This window comes from Oryx dammah, unplaced genomic scaffold (assembly GCF_014754425.2).
Source record: "Oryx dammah isolate SB20612 unplaced genomic scaffold, SCBI_Odam_1.1 HiC_scaffold_5, whole genome shotgun sequence".
NCBI classification, from domain to species: Eukaryota; Metazoa; Chordata; class Mammalia; order Artiodactyla; family Bovidae; genus Oryx; species Oryx dammah.
The window spans coordinates 93,720,492-93,745,108 of record NW_024070189.1 but is presented as its reverse complement, the minus strand read 5'-3'; the positions used below and the strand labels follow the sequence as shown (position 1 = coordinate 93,745,108).

The 24,617-nt window shown below is 47.4% G+C and overlaps 1 protein-coding gene across 2 annotated transcripts; it reads left to right on the top strand.

Annotated features, from left to right (window-relative positions):
* The first annotated feature begins 2,662 nt into the window (after positions 1–2,662).
* TSPAN16 (tetraspanin 16) lies at positions 2,663–19,637 on the top strand. 2 transcript variants are annotated; one of them, XM_040240649.1, is made up of 8 exons: positions 2,663–2,723; positions 4,453–4,460; positions 5,470–5,667; positions 9,535–9,609; positions 11,297–11,404; positions 15,364–15,516; positions 16,345–16,428; positions 19,491–19,637. In XM_040240649.1, the coding sequence occupies exons 1-8, from the start codon at positions 2,663–2,665 to the stop codon at positions 19,536–19,538; spliced, it is 735 nt and encodes a 244-aa protein (XP_040096583.1). In that variant the 3' UTR covers positions 19,539–19,637. The 2 variants fall into 2 exon arrangements, with proteins under 2 accessions (XP_040096583.1, XP_040096584.1); XM_040240650.1 differs by lacking the exon at positions 9,535–9,609.
* The last annotated feature ends 4,980 nt before the right edge of the window (positions 19,638–24,617 follow it).

Below are 24,617 nucleotides of genomic sequence, written 5' to 3'. Positions count from 1 at the left end.
TGTATATGTATATGTATATGTATATGTATATGTATATGTATATGTATGGCTGATTTGCTTTGCTGTACAGTGGAAAGACAACATTGCAAAGCAACTATACTCCAATAAAAACTAAAAGAAAAGAAAAATTTTAAAAACAAGGTTTTGTTAACTATTGGTTTATTTGCGTCTGAATAAATCTGTTGTAGAAATTCCTATGGGGGATATCCGCTCCCCCAATCCATATGCTTTAAAAAGTCCTGAGAGTTCTGTTATTGCTATTGATGACAAATATATCAATTTAAGGACAGTTCATAGACCAACCTGGGCTACTGATATAAATGCTGTGTGTGTAAGACATTGTCTCCTTTTTCATAAATGTTTTAAAAATTTATTTTTAATCTGACACCATTTTCTTGAAAATCGTGCTTGCCAAAACTTCTAAAATATAAGGAAGGAGACCAAGCATGTGGAGAAATACATTAGGACTCTCAGCATACCCTGTGTACGTATGTGTGTTAGTTGGTCAGTCGTGCCCAGCTCTTTGGGATCCCATGGACCGTGGCTCTCCAGGCTCCTCTGTCCATGGAATCCTCCAGGCAAGAACACTGGAGTGGGTGCCCATTCCCTTCTCTGGGGGATCTTCCCCACTCAGGGATCGAACCCAGGTCTCCTGTGTTGCACGCAAATTCTTTACTGTCTGAGCCACCAGGGAAGCCCCTCAACACAGCCTAGGCCCTGTAATTAAGGAAATACTAGAGTGACTCTTGTTATTCTACCACGGTATTTCAGTGTCCTGCTAATCGCTCTGTTCTGTCCCTGGGTCCTATCCTTCAAGGGGAATTTTTCACTGTTTTCTAGAACCTTTGAACTGTGCCTGATAAATTGCACTAGTTTTCTGCATGCTTTTTTTTTTTTTTTTTTTTTGGTCCGTGTCTTGAATTTACAATTCGCCGGATGCCTGCACTATTTTGGCTCTCCGCATTAATTCAATGGGTGTGTGTTGGAGGGACCTGGGGGCGTTTCTTGTCCCTCCATTCCCTCACACTTGAGGGCTGAGCGGTGGCTCAGGGGTTGGGATGCGTTGGGATGTGTCTGGCTGGGAGGCGCCAGGGCCGCGGCACAGGCGCTCCCGATGATGGCCACCAGGGGGTGCGAGAGGCCGGGATCTGGGCCTCTGCCTGGTAGGGAAGCCGGGGGCGGGGCTGCCGCGGGGGCGAGGCGCCTCGGAGAGTTTTCTGCAGCCTCCTGCGTCTAATCTAGCTCCCCAATTCTAGCGTCCCATGGATGGCAGGCGCTCCACCGCGCCCCTGAGGCCACACCACTCTGCCTCCCACCCTCCCCGTCCTATCCACCCTTCATTTCCCCGCCCTCATTAACTCCACCCCTCTCCTGTCCTGCTTTGCTCTGGTGTTCTCCAAACATTTTCGTTACCTCAGCATCTAGCGCCGGGGCTCTTTTTTAGAGAAAGATGTGGAAGGACACACTCCTAATTGTGAACGTGACCCGTGGTCCGGGGAGGAGACAGCCACGCATCTACGAACATCTGGCTTAGTTCTGCATGTTTCTAGAATCAGGCAGTTTGACAAACAATATTCATTAAATGAATTCAAATGGAAAGTTTCTTTTCTTTTCTTTTCTTCTTTGAGTTGTACCCTGGGGATCACAGAAGATCGTGAAACTCCTGAGCCTTCCAGGACCTGGTCACAGACCCACTCCAGCCTAGGGGCTGGACAGAGGAGCCCCCAGTTTTGGACCCAGACGGACTTCGGTCCGGAGACAGTGAGGGCTAGTGGCTGTAGGCGTTGGGCCTGGGGGCCTTCAGTGCTTGCTTGCACATTTTTTGCCCTGAAATGCCCTCTCTGCTTCTTTCATCATCATCAAGAAAGACCCACTGATCAATGACAGTTGGCTTAAGGATGATATCTTCATCAGCTCTGGCCAAGGAGGCCTCAGATGCAGAAAGGACAGGCTCTCAGGTGGGAAGGGGACCGAGGTTCCTACCTCTGTGTCACTCTTGGAGCTTCAAAGCCCAGCCTTGGCCCTGCTTCCTGTGTGGCCTCTCTGAGCCATGTAAGAAATCTGAGCCCAGTGAGCTAATGTGTAAGCAAGGGGCTGAGGAACCCGATGGCTTGTAGCTGGATTCCTGCTTCATGGAACCTCTTCGTTCATTCATTCCACAGCTGTTTCTTGAGCACCACTGTGTATCAGGCTGTGGGAACACAGCCATGAGTTGGACAGCCCACACACGTATCCACTTGGAGGCCCCAGTCAGCAGGGGCATCAACCACCTGAGTGGTCAATAATGTTGACCACTATAACGTTATCCTTGTAGGTCCGCATTATCCTTGTAGGTCCGCATCTGGGGGCGGGGCGTAACAGAGTGACTTCTCCATTCCTGATGAAGAACCAGCAGGGTGCAGTTCCAGGCACTCGCTTCCCTAGCGCTGGGAGCCTCGCTCCAGCATCTGATTGTGATGTGATAAAGGCTGTGACTGAAGAGGGGCAGTTGTTGGGGCCCCTCCCCAGCTGGGGATCAGGCAGCCAGGAGAGAGAGGGGCAGAGCAAGTCAGCTTTGGTAACCCCACCCCACTCCCCAGACCTCTACCATCTTGGGAAACAGGAGCCCAGAGGTTTAGGAAGATGCTGACTTAACCGGTCAGGGCACCCCAGTCTGGCTGGCATGGCTGAAACGCACACTCCATATTATTCCTTGAAGAAACTGTTTTTTTTTCTTCAGTGGTGTTACTGCTGTAAGTGTGTCACAACCTGGACCCTGGGGCTTTGCAGCCCTTCCTCCATGGCTGGCTCCTTCAAAGACAGAAATAAGTTGATCCAAATTCGCTGGCATCCGGATCTGTGGTCCCCAGGGACCCAGGAGGGATGTAGGGCAGACAGACGAGGAGCAGGATGCATTGGGAACAGGCGTCGCCTCCACCAACCCAGAGCTGCTAAATCAAGCAGAACTGTGTACTCTGGGGGACCTGAGGGTCAATGGTGGAAGAACTCAGCTCTAAGGCAAACCCTGCAGAAAATGAAAGTTGTTTGGAAAGGCAGGAGAGAATGGTTCTGCTCTTGGTTCTTTACATTTTTCAAACCATTTTTTTTTCTTACTACAAAGTAACCCATGGGACTTCCCTGATGGTCCAGTGGTTAAGATCCTGTGCTCCCAATACAGGGGGCACGGGTTTGATCCTTGGTCCAGGAACTAGATCTCACATGCCACAACTAAGACCTGGGGCAAACAAATTTTTTAAAAAAAGTAACCTGAAATGTGCACTCCTGAAGCAGTCTTTGTTTTTAACAGTAAGACTGTGTAAGGAAAGGTTGCCAGGAAAGAGAAGGAAATTAAATACTACTCCTACTCTCTTCACCTGTGTGGCATCATTTTGATGGGAATTAAACAAGATAACGCATTTAAAAGGCTGATGCCTGTCATGGGAACATGGCTCAATAAATATCATTATTATATCCTTCCAGACCTTTCTATGTACCTTTAAAAACAGCAACACAAACGTGGTATGCGACTGCTTTACAATCTTCATTTTTTTTCCTCTTTTGAAAAATTGTAAGTTTTTCCTCCTTTCAAATAGACTTCTTTTTAGAGAACTTTTAGGTTCACAGCAAAATCGAACAGAAGGTACCAAGACTTCGCGCGTAAGCCCTGCCCCACACGCATGCACAGCCTCCTTTGCTGTCAACATTCCAAATCAGAGTGGTCCATTTGTTATAATGAACCTACACTGATATCAGGGGCTTCCCAGGTGGCACAGTGGTAAAGAATCTGCAAGAGATTCAAGAGTTCTGTCCCTGGGTCGGGATCGCCTGGAGGAGGAAATGGCAACCCACTCTAGTATTCTTGCCTGAAAATTTCCATGGACAGAGGAGCCTGGCACGTTACAGTCTACCAGGCTGCAAAAAGTCGGACACGACTGAGGATGCAGGCAAGACACTGCTATCATTATAACCTTGTACATTGTATGTTGTCTTCTCTGTCGGCCGTGCCTTCCAGCTTGCAGGATCTTAGGTCCCCAACCAGGGATCGAACCCGTGCCCCCTGCAGTGCAAGCATGGAGTCCTAACTACTGAACTGCCAGGGACTTCCTGGTGTACCTCCTATGGCTTTTCACAAGTGTATCTACCATGTCAGCATCGTATGAATAGTCTCATTGCCCTAAAAATCCTCTATGCTTCACCTGTCACCACCCCCCCGCCCCCCGTCCCTGGCAACTACTGACCTTCCTTCTGTCTCCATAGTTATGCCTTTTCCAGAATTTCATATGCTTGGAATCATAAACCATGTAGCCCTTTCAGATTGGCTTCTTCCAACAGCAATATGCCTGTAAGCTTCCTCTATGTCTTTTCCCGGCTTTGACAGCTCATGCTTTTTTTAGTGCCAGTAGTCCATTGTTTGGATGTACCATAGTTTATTTACCCATTCATATGCTGAAGGCCATCTTGGTGGCTTCCAAGTTTTGGCAGCTATGGATAAAGCTGCTAGAAACATCCATGTGCAGGTTTTTATGTGAGCATAAGTTTTCAACTCTGTGAGATAAATACCAAGGACTATGACTGCTGACAATCTATTTTTTTTTAAATATAGGCCTTTAAAACATCTTTGTGTATCAATAAACATGGTCCTACAACAGAAGTCGGTGAAGTACAATGTTGTAAACAGATACAATTTATTTGTAAATAAATTTGTTTATGAATTGTGTATGGCTTGGCTTCCCAGGTGGCTCAGCAGTAAAGAATCTGCCTGCAATGCGGGAGGAGCCGTGTGAAACGTGGGTTCGATCCTTGGGTTGGGAAGATCCCCTGGAGGTGGGCATGGCAACCCACTTCAGTATTCTTGCCTGGAGAATCCCATGGACAGAGGAGCCTGGCAGCTACAGTCCATGGGGTCGCAAAAGTTCAAACACAATTGAAGTGACTGAGCATGCATGCATGCACATGTGTGGCTGCAATCCGATACACTGGCTGAGTCGTTTCAATTGAGAATGTATGGCCTGCAAAGCTCACAATGTTGGGGACTTTTCAAAAAAAAAAATGTGCCACCCTCTGTCTTATAAGCATCATTTAAAATAACTGTCTAGGATCCCATTGCAAGGCGGTACCATGATTTACCTACCCAATCTGTATTACTGGTTGCTTCAATTATTTCCAACATTTTTCCCTGGTTCTGAGGCTCATCATATGTGACTATTTTTCCTAGGTTGAATGTCCAGAGATGGAATTTCTGGGTAAAAAGTTTTACCACAAAATCTTGAAGGTTTAAAATGCCAATTACAAAATATCCTCCTGCCCCTTCCCTCAAAAAAGGCTGTTGCCTGGCAGCAGTGTATGGAAAATTTCTCTACATCCTCACCAACTCTGGGCATTATGAGTTTTGAAATGCTTTTGCTGATTTTATTGGCCCTTGTTGCCTCCTCCAGGAGTTTGATTTGTATACAACTAACAGATTGCTTTCCCCTGTTTTCTGTTCTAAAGCTCTCTGGCATGATCCTCATTGGTGTGAGCATCTGTGTGAATTTCAGAGGGGCTGTCCTGACCAAGGTCCTCGGGCTGTCCTCTGCATACCTGTTTCATGTTGGCTACCTGTGCCTGGTGATGGGCAGCGTCACGGTGTTGCTTGGCTTCGCCAGGTGGCATGGAGCAGCCAAGGAAAGCAGAGGCACCCTCTTGTTTGTAAGTTGCATCTGCACACAGACCCCACAACTCCTCCGTCATGTCTTCCTTGCGGGTGTTCTAAACTCCTTTGATGTTTCCTTTTTTATAGTGCTTATGGTGTCTTTTTCAGAATACCAGATGCAAACATCTTTTTCTTTTTTAAATGACTTTAAAAAGTTGTTTATTTGTGGCTGTGTTCAGTCTTCATCGCTGCGTGCGTCTCTCTAGTGGCAAGCGGGGGGCTACTCTCTGTTCAGGCTTCTCTTGTGGATGGAGGACAGGCTCTAGTTTTCAGGAGTTGCAGCGTGTGGGCTCAGTAGTTGTGGTGCAAGGCTTAGTTGCTCTGGGGCATGTGGAATCTTCCCGGACCAGGGATTGAACCCGAGTCCTATGCACTGGCAAGCAGGTTCCTATCCACTGCACCACAGGGGAATCCCGTCTTATTCTTTATGATGGGTCTCATTTAGAACCCCTCCCCCACCCAAGTGCATAAATTATACCCTCCTGGTTTTCTTCCCATGATTCCAAGTCTTCCTTTCTCACTCTTAGCTCTTCAGTCTTTGGGAGTTTGATTGTGTGTGTGTGTGGTGTGAGGTAGGGATCTGATTTATTTTCCTTTTCTTCTTGGTTGTGTGACATACTGTCGCACTTACCGCCTGGCCCATCCAGTCCTCCTCTGTCTTTGCTAGTTTCCGTTATGCTCAGGTCTGCTCTGGGCACACTGCTCTGTGCTGTTGGCCCATGTATATGTCCCCCGTGAATACAACACTACAGTAATTGCCATGCAGCACAAGTACACGGTCAGATGCATGGAGTAGGAATATTCTGAGCATGATCATCAATCAGATCACGTCACAGATTTTACGTGTCTTACTCTTTCTCACGTGTCGCCTTGGCCAAATGTCTCCCCAGCGTCCAGCTCCCAGAGTCCCCACTCCCACTTCTCTTACGATCTTGTCTGAACCAATCATCCCATTTTAAGTTGAATCTGTCTCCATACCTTTTTTGTTTTGTTTTTAAACAAGCACTCTCTCTCTCTCTCTCTTTTTTTTTTTTTTTTTGGCTCTGTCTGGTCTTGGTTGGGGTAGGTAGGATCTTTCCTTGTGGCCAAAGGGCTTCTCTAGTTGGAGCACAGCATCTTAGTTGCTCTGTGGTGTGTAGGATCTTAGAGCCCAGACAAGGGATCAAACTGGCATTTCTTGCATTGAAGGAAGATTCTTCACCACTGGACCACCAGGAAAGTCCCCGCCTCCAGCATCTTCCCCTACTGTGTTGCTGTAAAATTCCAGTGGTTTTGATTTAGAGATTTCAAGGTGATCCTTGCTCTAGCTATCTCCTAGGGAGTCAACATCCCCCACTCTTAAAGAATCCATCCTCACTCTCCACCTCCCTGAATATCTATCATCTCGTTTTCTTGATTACTTCATTCAACAAGTATTTATTGAACCAGTCCTGTGCCTGCAATATTTCATTTTCTCTCCCATAGGATGTTGTTGTTTAGTCTCTCAGTCATGTTTGTGTCTGACCTTTGGCAACCCTGTGGACTCTAGCACCCCAGACTTCCCTGTCCTTCACTATCCCCCAGAGTTTGCTCAAACTCATGTCCATCGAGTTGGTAGTGTCATCCAACCATTTAATCCTCTGTGACCATCTTCTCCTCCTGCCCTCAATCTTTCCAAGCATCAGGGTCTTTTCCAATGAGTTGGTTCTTCGCATCAGGTGGCTGAAGTATCGGAGCTTCAGCTTCAGGATCAGTCCTTCCAATGAATATCCAGGGTTGATTTCCTTCAGGATTGACTGGTTTGATCTTGCAGTCCAAAGGACTCTCAAGAGTCTTCTCCAGCATCACAGTTCAAAAGCATCAATTCTTCAGGGCTCAGCTTTCTTTATGGTCCAACTCTCACATCCATACATGACTACTGGAAAAACCATAGCTTTGACTATACAGACCTTTGTCTGCAAACTGATGTCTCTGCTTTATAATATGCTGTCTGGGATGCATACAGGATCAATAGCATGGGGGGGGGTCACTTTTTGCTTTTTTAGCCTTAAAGCCCAGCATATGGTGCTGGAACTTGCTCCCCCTGCAGTGGAATCAGAATTTTAACCACTGGATCTCCAGGGAAGTCCCTGTGGGCACTATTTTATCCATAGTTTAACTTGGAGGGATCAAAGAGTCTTCTCTCTCACACCACAGTCCAACCCAGTGGCAAGTTCAATCGACTTTACCCTTGGCCTCCGGTCCATCCAAATCCTCTGAGACCTCATCCACAAAAGTAAAGTCCTTTTGATGGCACTGGGAGCCAGGGAGGGATCTGAGAAGAGTTGTGCCCTGACAGATGCGCCCTCTGGTGGCTGTGGAGGGAACACCGTGAGGGAAGGACCAGAGTGGAAGGGACTGTGTTTGTCCTGATGGGAGATAGTCTGGGCTAGACCCAGTGGGGCCCTGGAGAGCATTAGAAGTGGGTAAACTCAGGACAGATTCTGAAGAAGTCACCAATAGGACTTTTCAATGCCAAGCTATCTGTCTTCTGGATGCCTCACTCACCCAGAGGTTGGGAAATACTATTGCTGTTGTTCAGTTGTATCTGACTCTTTACGACTCCATGGACTGCAGCACACCAGGCTCCCCTGTCCTTCACCATCTCCCAGAGTTTGCTCAAACTCATGTCCATTGAGTCGGTGATGCCATCCAACCATCTCATCCTCTCTCGCCCCCTTCTCCTCTTGCCCTCAATCTTTCCCAGCATCGGAATCTTTTCCAATGAGCCAGCTCTTCGAATCAGGTGGCCAAAGTGCTGGAGCTTCAGCTTCAGCATCAGTCCTTCCAATGAGTATTCAGGGTTGATTTCGTTTAGGACTAACTGGTTTGATCTGCTGTCCATGGGGCTGATAATAATAATAGGCATAGGTAGAAATAGTTGAAAGGAGACCAGTAGCTGACCTTTCTTGGATACCCCTTCTCTTCACAGTATTTCCCACTGTTTCCCCCTAGACATGTGAATTTCATCGGAAACATGAGGCAGCATATGTTGATATTTTCTCCCTGGCGCTCATCCACCTGTCATCTGGCATCTCCCCTTCAGTCTTATCACCCCTCCCGCCAATTTACATATCTGAGATTTATTGGCCCTGCTTTTTCTCCCGGCAACTTTTCCTTTTTTGGCCACAAAGCATAGGTTGTGGGATTTTAGTCCCCTGACCAGGGGTTGAACCTGGGCCTTCGGCAGTGAGAGCATGGAGTTCTAACCACTGGACCGCTGGGGAATGTCCTCCTGCCTCTGTTCTCTGTCCCCACTGTCCCTCCTGCTCTTCTATCGTCCCTGCTATCTGGACTATAGATGGGTGCTAGTGCGAAGGAACCACACTGCCAGTGCAGGAAATTCAGGATCCCCCTGGAGGAGGGCATGGCAACCCAGGGCAGTATTCTTGCCTGGAGAAGCGCATGCACAGAGGAGCCCGGCGGGGTATAGCCCATGGAGTCGCAAAGAGTCGGACACAACTGAAGTGACTTAGCACATACTCAGGACCTGCTTTCCGCACACACAGTCAGAAGTCCCCTCTTAGGGCTCTGGGACTCCCAGAAAGTGCTGGACATGAAATGGGGTTCTAGCTATTAGCTCTTAAGAATACCCCACTGCCAGCATCCTGGATGACATCCAGGAAAATGACACAAGGAAGAAATAAAATCCCCCCAAACCTCCCCACCCTGTTACCCCCACCCCCCACCCCACCTCCCACCCCACCACCACCCAACGCCAGGTGTGAAGTCTTTCAAGCTGGAGAGGCTACAGGGTGGCCTGGGGGTGGGGTGGCCGTGGGAGGACTCCCAGCAGGCTCCCAGCCTCCCCCCGCCACACCCCCGCCCCGCTCCGTGTCTTCCAGTGCTTCTTGGTCATGGCTATCATCCTCGTTGTGGAAATCACGGCTGCCACGGTGGTCCTTGCCTTCTTCCCGGTTGTAAGTACAGTACGGCCTCTCCCACTCCACATTAGAAATAGATGGAACCAACAGAGCCCCACCCCCACCCCGCCCCCGCCAGGCACCCACGCCCTCCAAGATCTGGTGACGGTGGGAGACTGAGTCTCTAGAGATAGGGTGCAAAAGCCAAAAACCTCAGCCCTCTCCGCCAAGGCTGTCCTCAAAAAATCTGCTGGGTTAATCTGACCCCTCTCTCGCATTTGCCGTGAGACTTGCGGGGGATGGTAATGGGAAACGCTGTGAAAATTGTTGCGGTTTTGAAATGAGTTCAAAATAGAGGGCTGTTTAGCAATATCCATCAAAATGGCGAAGCACGTATGCTTTGACCCAACCATCCGGTCTCTAGGAATTATCCAAGGTTAGGCTTGTTTGTGGGCAGCATACATATACCAGGATGTGCAAAAGATCGCTTCTGTCCTAGTGGAGCATCAGTTTGGGGGCAGGGGATTATAATTTATAATAATCCAGACAAGGGAGCCTGATGCAGCTGGAAAGAAGGAAGGAGGAGGCTCTATGTACAGAGGCTACATTCTCCAGAACGTAGTTCTTGTTTACCTCCGGCGAGGCCCACCCTGAGACAAGGATTTGAAGGCTCCTGGTTTGAGTGATGATCCCAAGAAGCACCAGTAGGGGGCATGAGCAGTGAGGCAGGGAAGGGAATGTAGCCCCTAAAAGCTTACACGGCACAACTGGGATCAATCCTGGTTGGGACGCAAAGAGCACGCAACTATTTTCCCCACCCAAGGGGCGAGGAAGCTGCAGTATTGATCCACCGCCTCTCATCAGTCATTGTTTAAGGGCTGCTCCCAGGGCGCATGCGTACTGAGAGGCCACGTAGAGAACCTTGGTCGTTGGCAGCGGGAAGTCAGGCTCCCGGACACAGAAATAAGCGAAGCCCCCGGGACTTGAGCAGGCTACGAAGAGCCGCTAATGCGCTTGCTGAAAACAGCCGGACGCCGAATGATGAGAGTAGCCGGATGCCGAACAGTGAGACAGAGAGTAGTATGAAGCAAGAACAATAAGGAGAGTACTCTTTGCTTTGACACACATAGTGTATCTCTTTGGGGACACAGGACAATGTAACCCTGTGATGGAGTGGGAGAAACTTGTCGGCTGGAATAAAAAAGTGGGAGGGAGACTTTTCATGATTTACCGTCTGTGCTTTATGAATTTTGAACCCTGGGATTATTTTACCTCTTTGGGGGGGAAAAAAGGTTTTAAATTTAAACCTCTATTCAGACACACGCACACACACACACACGCATACAGAAAATTAAAGTCGCGCCTTTTGTGCAGAGAGAGAGATTCAGTTGCTAAAGATGATTTTCAAGTCCCTAATCGAATTGCAACCCAGTCGGGGGCGTAGCGGGCGAGTGGGCGATTCAAAAGAGCAGATGATTCAAAACGGTTTGCGAGGATGAACGCAGCCAGATGAGCTGGGCTCCACACCCACGCTCTTGCTTGTGTCCCTCTGGCGGGTGGGGGGCAGGCCCGACGGTAGCCTGAGTTCTTCCTCCCTCAGCGCGGACCCCTGGCTGGTGGAGGGGCCAGGAAGGAAGCAGACGGGAAGTCCCCTTCCCCGCCCCCACCCTGAGTCCCCAAGAAACCTCACCAAATGGGCACCTTGCTGTTTTCTGTGCTCACCACTCCCCGTTTCATCGCTGAGGTTCGAGAAGTGGCCTTGGAGCACAACTTCATGACCCTGAGAAAGAATTACAGAGGTTACAAGGAGTCAGATGACTATTCCATGCGATGGAATTTGGTCATGGAGAAGGTGAGATTCACATTAATAAAAGATACATAACATAAATTTACCGTCTTAACCATTTTTAATTGCTCAGTTTGGTGGCATGAAGCACATTCACATGGTTGTGCAACCATCGCCAGCCTGCCTCTCCACAACTGAAACTGTCCCCTTTAACCACAAAGGCTCCTTCTCCCTCCCTCAGCCCCAGGCAGCCACCACCCTCCATTCTACAATGCTCTGGGAATATGACTCCAGTTCAGTTGCTCAGTCGTGTCCAACTCTTTGTGACCCCACGTACTGCAGCACGCCAGGCCTCCCTGTCCATCACCAACTCCTGGAGTTCACTCAAACCCATGTCCATTGAGTTGGTGATACCATCCAACCATCTCATCCTCTGTCATCTCCTTCTCCTCCCACCTTCAATCTTTCCCAGCATCAGTGTCTTTTCAAATGAGTCAGTTCTTCACATCAGATGGCCAAAGTACTGGAGTTTCAGCTTCAACATCAGTCCTTCCAATGACCCTTCAGGACTGATTTCCTTTAGGATGGACTGGTTGGATCTCCTTGCAGTCCAAGGGACTCTCAAGAGTCTAGGGACCTCATATGGGCTTGGTAAAGAATCTGCCTGCAATGCAGGAGAGGCAGGTTCTATCTCTGGGTCAGGAAGACCCCCTGGAGAGGGAAATGGCCACCCACTCCAGTATTCTTGCCTGGAGAATCCCATGGAGAGAGGAGCTTGGCGGGCTACAGTCCGTAGTGTTGCAAAGTCGGACATGACTGAGCAACTGAGTATGCTCAGACACAGGAACCTTGTCTAAGTGGAATCTTGCAGTACTCGTCTTTTTGTGTCTGGCTTATTTCACTAAGCATTCTCCAGGTTCATCCATGGTATAGCAGGTGTCAGAATTTCCTTCCTTTTTAAGGCTGAATAATATTCCTTTGTATGGGTGGACTACATTTTATTTATCCATTTCTCTGTCCATGGACAGGGGCTTCCCAGGTGGCGCTAGTGGTAAAGAACCCACCTGCCAATGCAGGAAACATAAGAGACGAGAGTCCGATCCCCAGGTCAAGAAGATCCCTTGGACGGGGGCACAGCAACCCACTCAAGTGTTCTTGCCTGGAGAATGCTATGGATAGAGAAGCCTGGCAGGCTTTTCCATGGGGTTGCAAAGAGCTGGACACGACTGAAGCAACTTAGCAGTACACACACACTGTCAATGGACACTTGGGTTTACAGGTGTACAAATATCTCTCCGAGTCTCTGTTTTCCATTCTTTTAGGTGTATGTCCAGAAATGGAATTGCTGGATCATCTGATAATTCTACATTTAATTTTTTTTGAGGAACTGATTTCCACAGCAACTGCTCATTTTATATTCCCATCAGCAGGGTGTGAGGTGTTAGGATTTATTTCCTTTTTTAATATGCATTTATTTATTTGGCCACATTGGGTCTTCGTTGCAGTATTTGGGATCTTTCATTGTGATGAGCCAACTTCTCTCCAGTTGTAGTACACGGGATCAACAGTTGAGGCGCTGTGGCTTAGTTGCCCCATGGCATGTGGGATCAGAGTTCCCCAACCAGGGACCGAACCTGCGTCCCCTGCCTTGGAAGGCAGATTCTTAATCACGGGACCACCAGGGAAGTCCCCAGGATTTATTTCTTTAGTCTTCGTGTTTAAAGAGCAGGACCGGCCTCCACGTGTCATCTAAGCTTTCAAGGCAGATAGTTGAGAAGGGTCTGTGAGGCCAGGAAGCATGTGAAAGGGAAAAGCCATCGCCTGTTTGTAGGAATGTTTTCTGTCTGAGTTTGGGGCCCAGGAACCGGTATGGGGTCAAGTTCAGGCTCTGGAGGCATCACTTGATGGGTAGGGGACTTGCCTGCATCCCTGTTTTGGCTTCTGAAGTTTGAGATAGTGGAAAGTACCTCTCATTCATTCATACAGTTCTTCCACTAATCTTTTTAAATTTAAGTATAGTTAATTCACAATTTTGTGTTTGTTTCTGGTATATACTAAAGTGACTCAGTTATACAGCAGACATAGTTTTTTCATATTCTTTTCCATTATAGTTTATTATAAGATATTGAATACAGTTCTCTGTGCTATACAGTAGGTCCTTGTGTTTATCTATTTTATATATAGCAGTGTGTATCTGCTAATTCCCAAACTCCTAATTTATCCCTCCTCTGATAACCATAAGTTTGTTTTCTATATCTATATTTATCTGTTTTGTAACTTCATTTGTATTACTTTTTCTTTAGATTCCACATTTAAGCAATGTCATATGACACTTGCCTTTCTCTGACTTGCTTTGCTTAGTATGATAATCTCTAGGTCCATCTGTATTTCTACAAATGGCATTATTTCATTCTTTTTATGGCTAAGTAGTATTCCATCGTATATATGTAGCACATCTTCTTTATCCATTCCTCTGTCTATGGACATTTAGGTGGCTGTCCTTCCATGAATCTTTGTTGAACTTACTGTGTGCTGGGCAGTATTCAGGTGTCTAGGGACAAAGCAGGGTGCAAAACAAAACTCCTTTGCTCTGTGTTACTGACACTTGGGTAGGGAGACAAACAAGAAACCACTAGGTAAACATTGGTATCAGGAGTGCTAAGTGTTATGAAGAAAACCAAGGCAGGGAAAGAGAGAGGATTTTGTTTACTCTTAGATACTAGTTGTCATCTATTTTTAACACACAGTGGATGGCCTGTCCTAGTCCTTTATAGTTAGTTGGGGATCATTGATGAGTTCTGGCCAATGAGAAGTAATATGAGTCACTTCCTGGCCAAATTATGTAATTGTCAGTGCAGGGCTCTCTAGACCTTTCTTTTCCTTCTGCCCCAATAGTGGAACCATCTGGATGGTGACTGCTTCACCAGCCTGAGTCCCTGAGAGATCTTAATAAGTGGAGTTCTCCTGCCAGGTTAGGATGAGCATGCCATGTAAGTGAGAGATGAACTGCTAGGACCTGTCTGTTATGCAGCATCACTTAGCCTGGCTGACTGATACAGGGCTGGAGACCTGAATGAAGTGAGGGAGTAAGTCATGCAGGTAGTTGAGGGAACAGCATTCCAAAAATGGCCATCTAAAGACTCTGAGGCTGACACTTACTAAGTGTGCTTAAGAAACAGAGAGAAATGGAAAAGGAAATACCAACCCCCTCCAGTATTCTTGCCTGGGAAATCCCATGGACAGAGGAGGCTGGTGGGTGGCAGTTGATGGGGTCGCAAGAGTCAGACACGACTGAAGCAGATAAACCACCACCACCATCATCTCGTCTCATCCCCTTTGCTTAGCAAAAACCAAACAATAAAAAGAAACAGTCAATATTTAAAAAAGAAAAAGACAGACAGGAGGGACTTCCCTGGTGGCACAGTGGATAGGAATTTGCCTGCCAATGCAGGGGACACGGGTACGATCCCTGATTTGGGAAGATTCCACATGCCAAGGGGCAACTAAGCCCGTGCACCATAGCTACGGAGCCCTCGCTCTAGAGCCTGAGAGCTGCAGCTACGGAAGCCTTCGAGCCGAGAGCCTTTGCTCTGCAACAGAAGAAACCACTGCGATGAGAAGCCCGTGCACCGCAATGAAGAGTAAGCCCCACTCATCGCAACTAGAGAAGAGCCCGCGTGCAGCAACAAAGACCCAGCACAGCCACAAATAAATAAATAATTTTTAAAAAAAGAAACAGAGAGAAGACCAGTATGCAGCTGGATGAGTTCAAGGGGCCTAGCAGGGAGATGAGAAGGTGATGCGGAGGATCATGCAGGCCCCGTGGGCCACGGTGAAGAGTTCAGCTTTTGCCTCAGGTGAGCTGACAGTCGTGCAGGGTTCTGAGCCATGATGGGGTGAGAAAGGGCGATGTTTAACACAGGCCCTGGAATAATGCCTGCTCTCAACAGTAGCCATGGTGACTGTGATTTCTATTGTTTGGATTATTTCGATATTTGAAAGAGTGTTTATTCTCCTCTCTGCAGCTCAAGTGCTGTGGAGTGAAGAACTACACAGATTTTTCTGGCTCCTCCTTTGAAAGGGTGACAGGGCACACCTACCCCCGGGGCTGCTGTAAATCCCTGGGGACCGTGGACTGCGATGGACGCAACGTGTCTGCAGACGTCCTCCACCAGGAGGTAACTGGAGATTTTGAAGAATCTGCCTGAAATGCAGGAGACCCAGGTTCAATCCCTGAGTCAGGAAGATCCCCTGGAGGAGGACATGGCAACCCACTCCAGTATTCTCGCCTGGAAAATCCCATGGATAGAGGAGCCTGTCGGGCTGTGGTCCATGGGATTGCAAGTCGGACATGAATGATCAATTGAACACCCACGAAACACAGGCATCACCTCGGTAGACCCTGAGGCCAGAGACTTTTTTTTTGGCTACACTGAGGGGCTAGCTGGCTCTTACTTCCCTGACCAGGCATTGAACCCTCAGCAGTGAAAGCAGAGTCCTAACTATCCGACCCGACTGCCAGGGAATTCCTCCCACTGACTTCCATAAAAATTGTGTTGGTGAACTTTCCTGGCAGTATAGTGGTTAAGACTCTGCACTTCCGCTGCAGGGGGCACGGGTTCTCTCCTTGGTCAAGGGACTGAGATCCCACATGCAGTGGGTGAGGCAAAAAAAAAGTAAAAGTAAAAAAATGAATAAATTACTTTGTGAAAAAAAATCTGACCTGTAGGGGTTGATGGGGACTTGGAATCCACCAGGGCTTCCCTGGTAACTCAGCTGGTAAAGAATCCAGCTGCAATGCAGGAGACCTGGGTTCTCTCCTTGGGTTGGGAAGATCCCCTGGAGAAGGGAAAGGCTACCCACTCCAGTATTCTGGCCTGGAGAATTCCATGGATTGTACAGTCCATGAGGTTGCAGAGTCAGACGCAACTGAGTGACTTTGACTTCACTTTGGAATCCACTAGTCCCTAACCTGGTCCCTCCTACTTTGATGTTTGTTTCCCCAGGGCTGTTTCCCTAAGCTCCTGAAAATAACCAAGACTCAGAGCGCCAACCTGAGCGGGGGCTGTCTGGGGGCAGCAGTGATGCAGGTAAGTTCCAGCTCCTCTGGGACACACCGAGGTCTTTTAATTTACTGTGTGCCAAGCACTGTTTGGAACACTGAGACACAGCAGTGACAAAAGACAGAAATGGTTGGTAAAGCTAGTCTCCTACCTCATTTATAAGACAACTGCATAAAGCAACAGCCATAAAACTGTGCTTATATGAAGATTTAATTTACATGTAATTTACATGACAAGAATAACACAAAGCATGTTGGAGAAAACACAACTATATAGGAATTAAGTTTTTGTATGGTACTGATTCAGTTCAGTTCAGTTCAGTTCAGTTGCTCAGTCGTGTCCGACTCTTTGCGACCCCATGAATCGCAGCACGCCAGGCCTCCCTGTCCATCACCAACTCCCGGAGTTCACTCAGACTCACGTCCATCGAGTCAGTGATGCCATCCAGCCATCTCATCCTCTGTCGTCTCCTTCTCCTCTTGCCCCCAATCCCTCCCAGCATCAGAGGGATTGGGGGCAAGAAGAGCAGGGGACGACAGAGGTACTGATTAATTTAGTATTAATCCAAACTAGATTATGAATAGTTAAGATGTCCATCGTACTCCTCAGGGCAACAGCTAAGAAAATTATTTTAAAATATAATGAAAACAAGAAGGGAATTAGAATGGTGCACTAGAAAATATCCAGCAGACGGGGACTTCTCTGGTGGTCCAGTGGTTAAGAATCTGCCTTCCATTGCAGGGGAGGTGAATTTGATTCCTGGTTGGGGAACTAGGGTCTCACATGTCTTGGGGCAGCTAAGCCCAGTCACCACAATTAGAGAAGCCTGAATGCTGCAGTGAAGAGCCTGCATTCTGCAACTAAGACCCGACACAGCTAAACAAATAAACATTTGAAAAGAAAATATCCAACAGAACAGAAGGCTGTGATGAATGAATAAAAGAAGAGCAACAAAAAAGGCAAATAGAAAACATAGCAAAGTGGCTGATATAAATCCTACTTTCTTGGCAATTACGTTAAATGTAAAGGAATCAAACCACTTAACTATACACTTTAGAAAGGTGAATTGTATGATAAATGAATTACATCTCAATAAAGCTGTTAATTAGAAAAAATGTCCATCCCCTTGAGCCCTGGAAGTTTTTCTCACATTTTCCCCATATTGATTTTTCATGCCTCTGCTCAGTCCCTTCAGTCGTGTCTGACTCTTTGCGACCCCATGGACTGTAGCCTGCCAGGCTCCTCCGTCCATGGGATTCCCCAGGCAGGAATACTGAAGTGGGTTGCCATTTCCTTCTCCAGGAGATCTTCCTGATCCAGGGATCGAAGCTGTATCTCTTACGTCTCCTGTATTAGCAGGCAGATTCTTTACCCACTGAGCCACCTGGGAAGCTTCACACAAAACTGTTTTTCTGCAGATTACCACCAGCCAAGATACGGACGAGTCTCATCTGTCTGATTCATATTTTAAAATGGATTTTTTTTCATTGTACACATTTATATTGAATATTTGTTTGCAAACTATATCACACTATCCTCCCCAGGGAAGTCAAAACAGTCAAGATCCTAGCAAGAAACAGAATTCAGCCCCCACAGTCATTAAAATATATATATATATATATGTGTGTGTGTGTGTGTGTGTGTGTGTGTATGACTTTTGGAGAAGGCAATGGCACGCCACTCCAGTACTCTTGCCTGGAAAATCCCATGGACGGAGGAGCCTGGTAGGCTGCAGTCCATGGGGTTGCCAAGAGTCGGACATGACTGAGCAACTTCACTTTCATTTTTCACTTTCATGCACTGGAGAAGGAAATGGCAACCCACTCCAGTGTTCTTGCCTGGCAAATCCCAGGGACGGGGGAGCCTGGTGGGCTGCCGTCTATGGGGTCACACAGAGTCGGACACGACTGAAGCGACTTAGCAATAGCATGTATGACTTTTCCCTTAGTTTTATTCATTTGTTAGTTTGTTTTGGCTGTGCTGTGTCTTTGCTGCTGTGCATAGGCCTTCTCTAGCTACGGTGAGCAGGGGCTACTCTTCCTTGTAGCGCACGGGCTTCTAGTTCCAGGGGCTTCTCTTGTTGCCGAGCAGGGCTCTAGGCACCCAGGCTTCAGTAGTTGCAGCCCCCGGGCTCTAGAGAAGGACTCAGTAGTTTTGGTGCACAGGCTTAGTTGCTCTGCGGCGTGTGGGATCTTCCCGGACCAGGGAATGAACCCGTGTCCCCTGCGTTGGCGGGCGTATTCTTAACCACTGGACCACCAGGGAAGTCCTAGAGGGTCCTTTTATGACATTTTTAGGGTCAGGGAGCTAAGATCCCACATGCCTTGTGGCCAAAAACCCAAAACATAAAATGGAAGCAGTATTGTGACAAATTCAGCAAAGACTTAAAAAAAAAGTGGTCCACATTAAAAAAAAATTATAAAAAAGTTTTCAGGGGCCCCTTGTGGAAGTATCAGCAGGGTTAAGGAGAATGAGGGCTAGCCACATAGGAAGCTTTTACTTTTCTTATGCCTGAAGGGGTAGGGAGAGCAAGAGTCAAGGATAAGAAGCCATCTGCCCACAACTGTGATCTTGCAGAGCTCAGGGTGGGCAGAAGAGAGGAGGAAGTGGGGGAAAGAATATTCCAATCTTTCTTTCTGTCCAGCCATCTCCTATTGGTACTTCCTATTGGCCAAACTTAACAGGAATTTAGGGAGCAGGTGTGTGTGTGTGTGTGTGTGTGTGCGTGCGTGTGTGTGTGTGAGTCGCTCAGTCGTGTCTGACTCTTCGCGACCCTCGGGAGCAGGGGATTCTGGGAAATGTCGTTTTCAGGACCCAGGGGGTGAACAAAAGAGGGTGGAGATAAGATCTGGGGAAAACAAAAGGAGAATGACTGACGTGCATCACAAAATGCCTCCTCCTTCTACCTTCTGATGAGATTTATTGTGGTAACAGTCCAAATTACCTCCACTGTGGCCCTGAGAGTCCCTCTGCTGTCTGTCTGTCACACCCTGCCCTGACCTTTCTAAATCACGATGTATCTCCGTATTAAATTTGGGTTCCAGAGATGCCTCATGTTGGTTCAGTGTTTCTTTCTTTCCCCATTTCAGCTGCCAGGAATTCTTGCCACCTTGCTGCTGTTCATCAAGCTGGGCTGACAGACCTGGGAAGAACAGGACCCCTGAGCCCCACTGGCTGCTGTAAGGAGATGTGGTCTCAATCTGTTTCTCTGCGGCACTCCCTGCGTCTGGAAAGGAGATTGATAATAAAAGATTCGGGAAATCCTCCTCATCTTGACTCCTTTCTCCATTTTATTTTTCATCCCAGCTGACAGCGGTTGTAATTCTAAGTACCTGAATGGGATGACATGCCTTCCTGCCACTGAAACTGTCCTGTTTTGTGAATTACTTTGTGAGGAACCTCCCTGGCGGTCTAGTGGTTAGGACCCTGCACTTCCATTTCAGGGGGGATGGGTTCAGGGAACTAAGGTCTTGCAAATCACATGATGGGGCCAAAAAAGAAGGTTAAAAAAAAATTACTTTGTGAGAAAAATCTAAAATTCTTATGAAAAAGAATCCTCTAGACCCTCATCCAGTTTCAACCATCACCAAGAGTTCAATAGTGTTTGTTTCATTAACCTTTTTTTCCCCTTGATGAGGTATTTAAAAAATATATATTTATTTGTTTATTTGGCTGTGCGGGATCTTGGTTGTGGCACATGCGATCTCCAGTCTTTGCTGAAGCATTCAGGATCTTTTTGAGGCATGTGAGATCTAGTTTCCTGACCAGGGATCAAACCTGGCCTTCCTGCACTGAGAGCACAGGGTCTTAGCCACTGGACCACCAGGGAAGTCCCTGACAAAGTATTCTATTTTACTTTTTAAGTGTATGGCTTATTTATTTATTTTTACATGTATTTAAATATTTAAATTAATTTATTTATGGCTGTTCTGGGTCTTTGTTGCCGCAAGTGGGCTTTCTCTAGATGAGGTGAGTAGAGGCTACTTTCTGGTTGTGGTCCGTGGGCTTCTCATTGGGGTGGCTTCCCTCGTTGCAGAGCGTGGGATCTAGAGCACATGGGCTCAATCACTGCAGTGTGTGGGCTCAGTAGTTGTGGCCCACAGGCTTAGTTGCCCCTCAGCATGTGGAATCTTCCCAGATCAGGGATTGAACCCGTGTCCCCTTCATTGGCAGGTGAATTCTTAACCACTGGACCACCAGGGAAGTCCCTGATAAAGTATTTTAAAACGAATCTCAATGTCATTTCCCTTTCTCATATTCCAGTACACATCTCTAATTCCAGTATACCCTCAAAATTCATAGGAAGAAACCTAATCCCCAATGTGCTGGTATTAGAAGATGTGGTCTTTGGAAGGTCATTTGGTCACAAGGATGGAGACCTCAGGAATGGGATTATTATTGTTTAGTTGCTAAGTCATGTCCAAATCTTTTGTGACCCCATGGATTGTAGCCCATCAGGCTCCTTTGTCCATGGGGTTTCCCAGGCAAGAATACTGGAGTGGGTTGCCATTACCTTCTCCAGGGGATATTCCTGACCGAGGGATGGAACTTGCATCTCCTGCTTTGGCAGGCGGATTCTTTACTACCGAGCCACCAGGGAATTGGATTAGTGCCCTTGTAAAAGAGACTCTAGAGAGCTCCCTCCAGAGAAAAAACAGCCACCTATGAATCAAGAAACTGGTCCGCACCAGACCCTCAGTCTGCTGGTGCCCTGATCGTGAACTTCCAGCCTTCAGAACTGTGAGAAAGAAATGTCTGTTGTTTATAAACCACTCAGTCTATTCTTTGACAGAACCCAAACAAACTAAGACAACACTCAAGACAACTAACAGTCATTCCTTGACATCACTCAAAACCCAGGTCAGCACTCAATTTTTTGATTGGCTCAGAACTGTCTGTTTATACTCAGTTTCTTTGAATCCGGTCCAGCCAGGTCCACACAGCATGTTTTTCACGAATCCTAAATTCCTTTCATCCTAATCCAGTAGTTACAGAACTGGAAAATGCGTTAGAGTACGCTGGATCGTGTGCGTGCGCGTGCGCGTGCACGTGTTTCGGCTGAGCTGGGTCTTCATTGCTTTGCGAGGGCTTTCTCTTGTGTGCGTGCGCGTGCGTGTGTTTCGGCTGAGCTGGGTCTTCATTGCTTTGCGAGGGCTTTCTCTTGTGTGCGTGCGCGTGCGTGTGTTTTGGCTGAGCTGGGTCTTCATTGCTTTGCGAGGGCTTTCTCTAGTTGCAGGGAGCAGGCACGTGTGTGGGCTTCTCATTGCAATGGCTTATCTTGTTACGGAGCACAGGCTCTGGGCAAGTGGGCTTCAGTAGTTGTGGTGCACGAGCTTAGTTGCTCTGAGGCATATGGGATCTTCCTGGACCAGGAATCGAACCCGTGTCCCCTGCAATAATTCTTATCCAGTGAGCCACCTGGGAAGTCTTAGATATTCCGTTAAAGCACAAGTGTCTGAACCCCACCTTAGAGCTTCTGACTCAAGAGAATCTGCTTTTCTAACAAGTTCCCAGGCCATGCTGCTGGTATGGGCGATGTACTTTGAGAACCACTGCTCTGGGTTCTCCCTCCTCTCCCCAACCCCTTCAGGCAGGAAAAGCCTAGAATGTTGGGGAATACCACACCTTCTGGATTTGGGGCTTGCTTCTCTGTGGTCCCCTTATCTTGCTCCTCTTGCCCCATATTTCCTATTCATCACCTGTTCTCAGCCCTGGCTTTACTTTAGAACCCCTGGGGAGGGGACTTCCCTGGCTGGCCACTGGTTAAGAATCCATGCTTCCACTGCAGGGGGTGTAGGTTCGATCCCTGGTCGGGAAACTAAGATCCGGCATGCTTTCTGGTGTCACCAAAAAAGTAAGGAAAGAAAAAAAAAAGAAAAAGAACTGCCTGGGAGCTTTAATGAAATATCAGAGCCTGCACCACATCTCACTATCTCCTGATTTAATCTGTCTGGGTTGTGGCCTGGGCATGGAGACTGTTTCATTTACCCAGCTGACTGTAAGGGGTGGTCCTGATCACAGCTGAGAATAAACCAAGAGTTTCATCCAAAGGTCATAGTGACCTGAATCAGTTTTTTCACTAAGGATTGCAAAATGGTTTATCCAATTCTTCCATCTTTCTTTTGGAGGGATCTTAAGGTGGGTAAAGTGGGCACTTGTCAGAATTGCTATGTGGCAATCATCTCCCACATCTGGCAAGACCGTTCCTAGCTGGCCCCCCAGGGCCCCACCCCGAACCTATCCACTTCTCGGATTTCTGTCTGTAAACCAGAGGCACCACATGATCCCAGGGGCCAATCAGCACCTTCCATTGGTCTGACTGCAGTCATTGGTTTCAGGCATGAGTGTGGGACCCAAGCTGGCTAATGAGACTTGGTTTGGGGACTTTGAATACCCAGTGACCGTGGTTGTGGGGGAGAACACCTTGTTCACAGGAAAGTACCTCTTGGGGGTAAGAGACAGCATAAAGAATCCTGAGACAGGACAGAAGTCCTGGCTGACACTTGGACTCTGCCGTGGATGTACTCAAAAAATATCTGCGGGGTGTCTGCTGTGCGTCAGAAATGAACTGTTCTTAAAGTAGAACAGTAAAAGAGTTAAAGATACAGAGGACAAACAGATGGTTGCCAGAGGGGAGACTGTGGGAGAGGGGGAAGAATAGGTAAGGGAGGTTGAGAGGTATAAACTTCCAGTTGCAAAATAAATGAGTCAGGGGTTTGAAATGTACAGTGTGGGGAATATAGGCAATAACTGTGTAATATCTCTATGTGGTGACAGATGGTAGCTAGACATATCTGGTAATCATTTTGCAATGTATAGAAATATCAAACCACTATGTTGTGTAACAGGAAGTAACAGTGTTGTGGGTCAATTACACTTCAAAAACAAATGGAATTCTCTAGCAGTCCAATGGTTAGGACTTAGTGCTTTCACTGCCCGAGTTTAATCCCTGGTTTGGGAACTAAGTTTCCTTGTGGCTCAACTGGTAAAGAATCTGCCTGCAATGCTTGAGACCTGGGTTCGATCCCTGGGTTGGGAAGATCCCCTGGAGAAGTGAAAGGCTACCCACTCCAGTATTCTGGCTTGGAGAATTCCATGGACTGTATAGTCCATGGGGTTGCAAAGGGTTGGACAAGACTGAGCGACTTCCACTCACTTAACTCTGGGAACTAAGATCCTGTAAGTTGTGCCATACGCCAAAAACAAACAAAATCATAGAAAAAGAGATAAAATTTGTGCTTATCAAAAGCAGGGCATGGGGGGAGGGGAAATTGGACAGAGGCAGTCAAAACACTACAAACTCCTAATTATAAGATAAAAAGAACTAGAGTTGCAATGTACAACACAATACATATAATTTGGGCTTCCCTGGTGGCTCAGTGGTCAAGAATTCGCCTGACAATGCAGGAGACATGGGTTCGATCCCTGATCCGGGAAGATCCCACATGCCACGAAGCAACTAAGCCCGTGCGTCACAACTATTGAGCCTGTGCTCTAGAGCCCAGGAACCAATCTATTGGACTGAAGCCCACAACTACTGAACCACAACCACTGTATATTTTTAAAAGGATTTCCTATGTTCTGTGGGGAAGGAAGACTGTAGCCAGGTCAAAGTGAAGTACGGGTACCTTGGGGACCTAAGGTGGGGGCAGTCTTGTGAGACTGATCCCTTAAACTGTGGGGTCTGCACTGACTCTGGACCACAACTCCTGCAGCCCACATGCCGTGGAGCCTGCGCGCCACAAGGAGCGGTATCAGTGGGAGAAGCCTGTGCCCGCAACCAGAGAGTAGCCCCCACTCGCTGCAACTAGAGAGAAACCAGTGCGGCAACGAAGACCCAGCACAGCCAGAAGTAAATCAATTAAAAAAATATTTTAAAATATGATTAAGTTTGCTGTATGTTATATATGAAAATCATTAAGAGTGAATCCTGAGTGTGCATCATGAGGAAAAAGCGTTTTTCCCTATTTCTTTACCTTTGTATTTATATGAGATAACTTCCCTGATGGCTCAGACAGTAAAGACTCTGCCTGCATGGAGGAGGGAATGGCTACCCACTCCAGTATTCTTGCCTGGAGAATCCCATGGACAGGGGAGCCTGGCAGGCTACAGTCCATGGGGTCTCAAAGCTGGACATGACTTAGCAACTACACAGATATAGAAAACAAACTAATGGTTATCAAAGGAGAGACAGAAGTATGATGGGACAAATTATG

Bases quoted from the DNA above. Each gene is read 5' to 3' on its own strand.
- TSPAN16 (XM_040240649.1), top strand. From the start codon at position 2,663: ATGGCTGAAACGCACACTCCATATTATTCCTTGAAGAAACTGTTTTTT. The intron at 5,668-9,534 runs GTAAGTTGCATC...CGTGTCTTCCAG, and splicing joins GCAGAGGCACCCTCTTGTTT to TGCTTCTTGGTCATGGCTAT. The intron at 15,517-16,344 runs GTAACTGGAGAT...TTGTTTCCCCAG, and splicing joins CAGACGTCCTCCACCAGGAG to GGCTGTTTCCCTAAGCTCCT.